General features: G+C 33.4%; 1 protein-coding gene across 9 annotated transcripts in view; it reads left to right on the top strand.

Annotated features, from left to right (window-relative positions):
* Window positions 1-10,049, top strand: part of LOC143202395 (uncharacterized) — a 32,711-nt gene that overhangs the window by 21,056 nt on the left and 1,606 nt on the right. For 5 of the 9 annotated variants that reach the window (XM_076413888.1, XM_076413905.1, XM_076413898.1 and 2 more), the window contains 5 exons: window positions 4,703-4,910; window positions 5,719-5,807; window positions 5,956-6,101; window positions 6,160-6,402; window positions 8,421-8,536. In XM_076413888.1, coding sequence (XP_076270003.1) covers window positions 4,703-4,910; window positions 5,719-5,807; window positions 5,956-6,101; window positions 6,160-6,402; window positions 8,421-8,536 — 802 coding nt within the window. Of the gene's footprint in view, window positions 1-206; window positions 379-4,702; window positions 4,911-5,718; window positions 5,808-5,955; window positions 6,102-6,159; window positions 6,403-8,420; window positions 8,537-10,049 lie in introns of those variants that run through there. The other 4 variants (XM_076413939.1, XM_076413950.1, XM_076413922.1 and 1 more) reach the window with 3 other exon arrangements.

The following is a 10,049-nucleotide window of genomic DNA, read 5'->3' as shown; positions in this document are numbered from 1 at the left end:
ATCATTAAATTTTGGCAGATATCCCTTAAAACCGATGTATCTGAAACATCAAATGATTTTTTCACTAAAAATATTGTTCTTGATTGATTGACTAGCGTGAAATTTGAAATCGCATTTAACGAAAAAAAATCACCTGTTTCCTTTGTAAGTTTTCTGAAGCGTAGTAAGAATTTTCAACGCCCAGCGAACACATATATTTAGCCGCTTATTAGTCATCTCTCACAACGCGCTCGTTGACCGAACAAGTTAGACCTGAACTTGGGTTTTACTCGGTTTAATATCTGCGATTCGGATTATACGTGAAAATTGTGTCGGTTTATTAACGGAGAGATGGCCGCTAAAGTTATTATCAGGCTGCCTATATTACCTTTAGGGCAGGTAAGTCCCCGTGTTTACGTCTAAACGTCGTTATCCAGTACGTAGTAGCATACATTATGTAAATAGGGTTGTTCTCGTGAAACTGTTTACAAACTTGTTTATTTGCGTTTTCAATGTGTTGTGCTAATTGATGAGAAACGTTGGGAAATATTAACCGATGCTTTGTTCTCAGTGTAAACTACTTAAAAGTAATAATACCAAATCTGTAGAAGCCAATATGTCGGTCAAATGACTTGCAAAATACATGACCCTGGATATTTAGGCCAAATCTGTATGGAGAACATATAAAGAATGGGCCATCTGTTGGTTTCGTTTTGATTATTTTTTAAATTTATTAATATATTTATTTATTTCTTTTTTTTAAGTCTCCTTTTTTCCAACGAAGGTTTATCTCGACTGGACCAACAGTTTAACGTGGGCTCCGAACCACTGTCATCGGCATTAAGCATACAGACTGGCGAGTGACCAACTTAGAAATCATCCCAGAAGACATCCGGTCTTACCCAGCCTGGTTACTGGCGTGACTGGGATGGTTATTCCTTGTCGGATTTTCCACTGTTGCCTATAAAGACATTTACAATTACAATCACAAACATAAAATACATCTATAGTCCGGCAGGATTCGAGCCCGCGACTATCGCAACAGTAGGTGGACCGTCCTGTTGCCTTTATCACTGCGCCAACCAAGCCAGCTTTTAATATATTAGCTTTAAAGGACTTTTTTCAAATTTGTAACCTTATTATGAAAAATCCTTAGAATGTATTTTAATCAAAGTGTCGTCCATCGATAGTCGCTATTTTTTCCCATCTTTCAGGCAATTTACGTTTCCCATCTCGAAAGAACGATGTATCTTTTGGGGCTAACCATGAATCAACCCAATTGGTATCTTAATAAGTGGAGCTCTGCTCAGACAGGTCACAACTCATATGCCTAAACAAGTAGTAATCAGAAAGACCAAGGTCTGGACAATACGGCTGGTGGGATAGCACATCTCAATTTAATATTCCCAAGTCTTCGCCGCTTTTGCAACATGTGGTCGAGCGTTATCATGCTGAAGAAAAATACCATTGTTGTGTCTTTGTTCATATTCCGGTCGTTTTTTGTCCGGTGCTCGGTTGAAAGGCATCAATCTGCTTATACAACATCAACTTATTATTATGTATGGATAGGTTAAAATTTCTTCCGAATAACCGATACATTTTTTTGTATTACAATTCAAGTTCTTCTTTTTTATTATATGCTTCTTTTTTCATGATATATTGAAACTACTATTGTAATCAACAAATTTCTAGACTCATCTAATAACCAGATAATACTTAATAGTCTTCCAAATTATTCTTATGTATGACTTTAATGTTTACATTATGGCTTACATACACTTCTTATTAAACTACAAACTTTTTCACTCTACGAGTTACTGGCTATTTTCTACGCCTTTTTGGCAACATGGCGATACCGTGTCTTTCGATGTACGTTCGACAATAAGTACACAGAGTGTGGGAGAACTTCTCATTCGAGCTGCAACAGCGTATCTTTCACAACTCTTGCAACATGTAGCCTAGTGTTGTTATGCGAGACTATGGCTTTGCGTCTGTTACTCATTATTGCGTCGTTCATTTTGTTTAATCAACTCCCGTAGACATCATGACCATTTTACTTTGATTTCAACATAAATGGCGCTCCTGAAGAAACGCTGTAGGAATGTTCGTCTTGTCAATCGGAATGTGTGGCTGTCGATGCGATTGTTTGAACATTCACTACCATTTTATGGAAGAAATTAGCACGGGATCTTAAGACACTGGTTGAATAAAAACTTGTTTATTTCGATTTTAATCACTACATATGGTCGACAGAAGGATGGTTAGGATTAGGAATACAAAAAAAAATTCGATATATCGATAACAGATCAATATTGTTTGTTATCACGTACATAATATATAGTTCATTCAACGTTTTTTTGTATATACGTCATCGACATTTTTAATGTAACAATTTAAAAGTCCCCGGTCAGACACATAGATGGCGCTACTAGAATTAAATCCATATGTTTTTAGTTAACCCTAACCCTCAAAAGATGCGTGTATAAATTTGACAGCTATCCGATCATTAGTTTGTGAATTATAGCATTTTGAGTGAAGCAACTTTTGTTATTGTGTAAAAAAAATGGATAAAAAGGAATTTCGCGTGTTGATAAAATACTGCTTTTAGAAGGGAAAAAATATAGTTGAAGCGAAAACTTGGCTTGATGCCGAGTTTCCGGGTACTGCCCCAGGAAAATCAACCATCAAAGATTGGTATATTAAGTTTAGATGTGGTGAAATGAGCACCGAAGACGATGAACGCAGTGGACTCCCAAAAGAGGTTGTTACCGACGAAAACATTTAAAAAATCCACAAAAAGATTTTGAATCACCGTAAATTGAAATTAAATGAAATAGCAGACACTCTAAAGATATCAACTGAACGTGTACATTATGTCATTCACAAATATTTGGGTATGAGAAAGCTCTGTGCAAAGTGGGTGCCGCGCGAGCTCACTTTTGACCAAAAACAACGACGAGTTGATGATTCGGAGCAGTATTTGAAGATGATCCAGTGTAATAAACCCGTAAACTAAGTTTTTGCGTTGATATGGGACAATGGATGCAACATGGCTCCATCATTTCACTCCGAAGTTCAATCGACAGTCATCCGAGTGGCAAGGTTATGGCGTCTGTATTTTACGATGGGTGGAATAATTTTCATTGACTACCTTGAAAAGAGAAGAACCATCAACAGCGACTATTAAATAGCGTTATTGGAATGTTTGAAGGACGAAATCGCCAAAAAGGCCGCATTTGAAGAAAAAGAAAGTGCTGCTTCACCAAGACAATGCACCGTGTCACAAGTCAGTGAAAACGATGGAAAAAAATCCATCCATCCCCCGCATTCAGATCTGGTCCCCAGCGACTATTTCCTGTTCTCAGATCTCAAAAGAATGCTCGCTGGGAAGAAATGTTCGTCGAATGAAGAGGTGATCGCCGAAACTGAGGCCTATTTTGAAGTAAAGGACAAATCGTACTACAAAAATGGTATAGAAAAGTTGGAGGGTCACTATACTCAGTGTATGACCCTTGAAGGGAATTGTGTTGAATAAAAAAAACTAATTTTGCCAAAAAATATGTTTTACTATGGTAGGCCGGGGACTTTGCAATTGACCTTTTATTTTTGGCCGATATATCGATATTTTCTTAACCGATATTTTTCGATATTATTTAAATATCGATATATCGAAACATCGATATTTTTTTCGGTGGCCAACACCACTAGACGGGATATTAAGTTAGGTTAAAGAAGTACGGAAGCAGTCTGGAAGTGGTACTGTTACAAGGGGTAGAAAAAAGAGAAAGGGATGTCGTCGTAGTGGTCTTTATAAGCCGGCAACCGCATGGCACCAATTCACCAACGTTGCCAGCCTTTGAACTTAGTGTAGGTGTATACGTGGTGGCCTAAAAAGTCGTAACGGTCACTACAGCCCATGAATTTTTACGCTTTAAAGTCACAATACGCCTCAGAAAACTTTTGTCTGACAAGCTTTGAATCCGCGATATTGAAAAATTTCCCCCCTTTTACAGTCGTAACGTCTGTAAATAGCTAATCCATCAACTGTTAAGCTGTCTAAAAGTTCTTTGAGAGTATAACTGGGTTTTTGTTTAATAAGTCTTGCAATTCAATGTCTTCGAACTTTTTTGGCCCTGCAGACCGTTCTTTGTCTTTCTCGCAAAATAACGAAGAAATACGAAGTCAGCGTATGATATTTAATCCGTTTTTAATCCATTGTAAATAAAGAGCTAATTCCCCCCATTCCCACATCTCGAAATTAGCGAAAACGAAAATTAATGTAGGAAATGGTTCAGGTTTATGCGTACAGAACTATCGATCAGTTGATTAGTCAAGCGATTAATTTTCAATTTAGATTTCGGGAAAAAGACTTTTAAGTCGTCAATTATTTGTATTTAATTGATTTTTGACCAAGGCCTTCCACCAAATCAACAATTGTTAATTCAAGGCAAGGATCTAGATTATTTGTTTTTGTCTTTTCAAAATAACTTTAATTAATCAAACCTACTTTAAAGAAAAGTATTTCTATCGAGAAAATATTAACAGTAAAACTTTCCATTTACTTTACATTAATGGTACTGGTATAATGTCAGTGGCAAAAACACAACAAAAGGTTATAAATTAAATAAAACATATACCATCAGGTCATGTATTGTTCATGAACCGAAATACTTTTTGCCTTGATCTAAATACCAGATAACCCAACTGAATATTTATTTTTTAGGTCAATAAAACTGCCACTTCTGTAAACAATGAGATCATCATTCCGAAGCCGCAGGAAACACCGAAGAGCGAAGAACAGCCGCTGAAAGCCAACGACCAGGGAAGGGTGAGTCAGCTGGAGCAGAACATTCGTTTTCTGCAGGAGCAACATCAACTGATGCTGACAGGTCTGCATGGGGAGATTGAAAAATTAAAAACTAGAAATAAAGGTGAGTCAGTTTCACTATAACGTTTTATAATTCGTAGTGAATCACGTTTTGTCATAATATAAGACCAAGTCATGATGATTCAAGTTCGATTTGAACATTAAATACTAACATATACCAACCCTGAAGATACAATCTGTAATGATTGCGAAACGTCGATTAGTTTTAGTCAATCGAGAAGCCAACAATTGAAATACAACCAAAGTTAGAATTCTCTAAGCATCTAATTTTATGCGTGTTTGTAACCGTAAAAAGTATTCAAAAAATTCACGATAAACTGTTACCAATGTTCTGATAGAGAAAAATAATTTAAAATCTGAAGGAAATGGCTTTATCAAAGAAGTTCTCACTTATTTGAATAACTTCTCTCTTCTTGTTTTTAATTGATCATTAGACTATTCAGAGAACTTTCGATATGTTGCTCAATATGTTTCTGATGACTAAAAAAATTATTTGATAATAAAAATTTACTGCACGAAATATAATTGAAAAATCCTGAATTATTGTTTCATACATCTGCTATATTGAAAGAATAATTAATAATATATGTTAACATATTGTTAATATATTAATGTAACCAACCCAATCGCTCCAATAATCAGGCTGGATGTCTTCTGGGATGGTCTCTAAGTTGGTCACTGGTCACTCGGTTAAGCATTAGGTCCATGTCAAGAGGCAGTCCAGATAAACCTTAATTGTTAGAAATAGAGTCTAAAAGCACATCAAATGTTTGTAAATTTTAATTCAATGAAATTAATATAAAATCACATATAAAATATAAGATATAATCAGCTTTGATTTTATTCCTCAGAACTACAGTTCCAACTTGTTTTTGGAAAAGGTTCAGTTCCATCTAGTTCCCCATCCCCATCGTCTCCTGAAGAGGAAACTAAACATAAAGTAAGTTTAGCTTCTGGTAACACTGTAGTTTTGGTAGCTAAATAGCTTACATTCCAATTGTTATTCGAACATGTGTATATCAACGAATCTATGATATACCAATCGCATTCGCCATTTTGTAGATATATAGTATTGATCATTTTTTTAGTGGTATACCAGTCCTAAAGCTATTACAAACACTACGCCTTTGCAAGTGGAAATTCTGGAGAAGGAACTCGGGGAACTGAAGATCCAGATGCAGGAATTAGAAACGAGAAATGTGTATCTGTCCGCCATTGTAGACGAACAAAAAAAGTGAGAGTTGTTTAATCCACCGCATCTTCGTTTCTTAAATAATGTACGTTTTTCCTAGAAAACTCGAACGTTTCGATCGACGCCGTGAAAAAGAACGTGAACAACGCGCCAACGGAAAAGGCGACGAGGTCGAGCTGCTTCGTAAACTGGAAGATGCCGAAGCGTTGATAAGAAGACTTCGTCGGGAAAATTCGGATCTGCGCAGGGAGAGTCAAGGGAGCGGCGCCGTACCAGCTCAAACTCAAGGGCATTATCACGAACACGGTCAGAATAACCAGCACCACAACAGAGAAAATAATGGGTATGTTTGTAACTATAATCAATAGCCAGATCGTATTCTTGTGTAAATTAATTCCATAAAGCTTTCATTCTGCTTTGCTTAACTTTTAATAGTGCACAGTTATTAATTATGAAACACCCCGCTATTACGTCTATATCTATTACACATGCTTGATAGAGGTAATTAGCTACGAACGCTAATTACCAATCCTTTGCAGACTTATTAATTAAGTAAATTTTTAAGCTAACAGACACTCCTCAAGTTGATTTTATAGAATCCCTCATCAAATAATTTCAAATTAAAGAAACCACAATGTAAAATAGAACAAGTAATATTATTTCAAATAGTTTAAAACTTGAACTCATTCGTTCTTTACATTTTAGTCTGAAGAATGGCATTGCTTCGCTATTTTATTAATAGTTGTTTTATATAGTTTGATATTATGTTGGGAGATGTATTGAAAAATATAGAAATATATAAAGGGGAAAAAGCCAAAAAGAAAAATGGACAGAGGACTAGAAAATTATTTAACGAACATCTTTAAGAGCAGATATACATCTTCATTGAGTGTTCAGCGGAAAAGTCAATTTCGGAGCGATATGTTGTGTCAAGAGGCAGCAAAGTTAAGGTAGCCTTGGCTAGTTCTGGATATTCTCTCCAATAGCCACACCAACACAGAACTCATTTAGAGAGACAAACTAATATATGCATTCTAATATAAATGAATATTTGATGAATAATGCTACATAATCCAGCAAATTGGAATCTGGTGGTAAATATATTTTTATCCATTCGACATCAATATACCACTCTCTTAGGAGAATTAGGAAGTATCCAGTTAAGTCTTCCTCATTTCATTTGATAGTTGCAAAGTGTTTTGCAATACAAAACCGATAATGATAGGAGAATAAGATGTCTATTTTTATACATCGGCAATTCAGAAAAAAACTATTCGAACCTAGTAATCTGCATCTTGTCATAAATATGGTTGATTTTCTTGTGCAAGAAGAATTATGAATTATTTCACACACTTTAAAACATATAAGCATTCAATCAGTTCATAAGTTCATCTTCAATATGATTAGATATTTAGTGGAGTCTGTTAGGTACAGTATTGTACATTAAACATTGTACTGCTGCAACTTTCATTGCCTCATCTTCTTCATGAATGTAGCCACATTATCTGCAATGGTATATGGCTTACCAGAACAAGCTGTCCTTATAAGAAAATTAGGAGCTGCGATGCTTCAGTATAATTTTATCGGTTTATGCAAATAAAGCACGGTCTTTATACATCTTCGTCTCTGAAAAAAATCCAATAGAAATTTAAACAAGAATCTCCCAGTGGACACCCTTTATATATAAATTATAAAGCACTGCTTATAAGCTTGCATGTCACACAAAATTCATTTCACATATTAACACAATTTTTAAAGTCAAGTTAATGTCAGCTTAGTATACCACTACGCTATTTTTAACTCTAAACAATATGGAAGTCAAAAAGAGACAATTATACAAAGAAATAAGACAAAACGTTGAAATCTATAATCACTATAATGTTCACGAACTTTTCCTTATATGAAGTGTTACATAAATCAAGTTGGTATTGGTGGAGGATACAATGACAAAGTTGTAAACTCTCATCAATAACCGACTATGAAATTATTGGAACTTGAATGGGGAGTTGTTTCATTATCATTTATGACATACACATTCATTATATAACTAAATCATTTACAGAAATCAATTTTATTGACGTTGTAAGGTGTTAATTGAGGAATATATTATTGGGGCTTCAAATATCGAATGCTATGAAGTGATTTTACCCATAAAAAAGAAAAATAATCCGCTTTATTAATATTTAACGTATGGTGAAGGATTTAACAGTGCGGGACTGCCAATGTTTTTGGATTAATTTTATTTTCACTCCTTAAATTTGTATTTAACATTGTTTTCAATTAGTTTCGGGGAAATATACGAACTTCTACTAACCTTTAACAAGTAATACGAATTTTGTTACATATAAAATGTATTTACAGTTACGCATCACCAAGAGGTCAAAGAAATGGCAGTGGAAGGGGGCATAGGAACAACAACGGACACTACAATAGGGGTGGGTGGTTTCCGCCGCTTCATTCGCAGAGTTTTTGGCAGGGTGAGTGTTCTAGATGACTTATTACATAGTGCGATTTGAAAATTTCAAATTTGATATTGGTAAAATTTAAATCATTTAAAACACAAATTGTTCAGACATTGTATTCCATAAAACAACATTCACATGTCGGTGTAGCATCATTAAAAAATCCCAACCAAGTTCCAATATTGAAAATCAAAAAAAAATCAACTTAACTGATGAAAGAGAAACAAAGCATTTCGATGATATTTCATCGATATCAATATCACCTATAGTGTCTATATTAATTATAACAAAAATATAGGATATTTTTTCAATGTAAAATATTTTTTTTAGAGTTTTTTATATACAGAATAGTTCTACTCTATATTTTTATAATGGTGAAGGCGACGGGTATTACATCAAAATTAATAATTTAAAGTTTAAAATCGTCGTGATGAAGATAAACTAGTAAGATTAAAAGATATATTAATATAATTATTTGCATTTGTCTTTTTATCTTAAAATCAAACTCTATTACAATCAAGTTAATTTTAAACATATTTATTATTCATTAATTTTATGAATCTTATTTTAAATTCTTTACATTAAATCCTAGTATTTTAAAATTTTTGACTAATTAAAATATTGATTATTTAATTTTAAGAATTATTTCATATATTTATTTGACAAAAACTAGATTGTAATCTTTTTTCATAAAGAATATTTTCTTGTTGGTGAATGCGCTGGTATAACTAGATATATTTCGAGTAAAATTCAAATGAGAGCCTAGTTTAGTTAAATATACATTTTTAATAATTAACTTATATATTAAAGTAAATCACTAGTCAATGGCAAGTTAGATTATTTAGAGTAAGACAGAAACACCTTGGCTTGAGTACAAATCAAAGAATACAATTTTAGTAATTGGGACTATTTATCAATGTTAAACATATGGTGCTTTTAAGATTAAAGCACTGACAAAAATTGAAATAAAATTAATTAATTTCAATCATTTAATTTGAATAGTGAAGTAATTAATTTAAGTGTTCCTAACGTGTACTTTGTTATCCAATATAAAAACCTCAGACAAGAAATACACTAGTATGAAGTTTTTCTAGTAAATAATTGATGAAAAACATAAGGTACACCTTTTAATATGAAAAGGAAAAGTATTTACTATGTATTGCTACTTTTACTATATAACATATATACTACAATTTTTACACTAATTAAATTAACTATATAAAATTGTTGTATTTACATGCGAAATTTAAATAAAATGCTGTTTTCTTTTTTTTTAACAATTTGTTATAAGACATGCCTTCTGAAATTAATACCAAACTGAATGTTTTTAGGATTTTATATAAATGGTAACACACTGATGCAAGTGAAAATACTGATATAAAATGTACATCCATTTTATTGTAAATAAGCACTTACTAAACGATTATAAAAATGGAACGAGATAAGATAGTGATAGAAATACATTCGTTATGCACTGTATTTACATGCTTTTTATGAACCATGTCCGATACTTGTATGGGAGTTTTTT

The sequence above is a fragment of the Rhynchophorus ferrugineus genome, unplaced genomic scaffold, assembly GCF_030347505.1.
Source record: "Rhynchophorus ferrugineus isolate W39M unplaced genomic scaffold, kcgeb_rfMv2 rfM1, whole genome shotgun sequence".
NCBI classification, from domain to species: domain Eukaryota; kingdom Metazoa; phylum Arthropoda; class Insecta; order Coleoptera; family Curculionidae; genus Rhynchophorus; species Rhynchophorus ferrugineus.
This window is presented reverse-complemented; position numbering and strand designations above follow the sequence as displayed.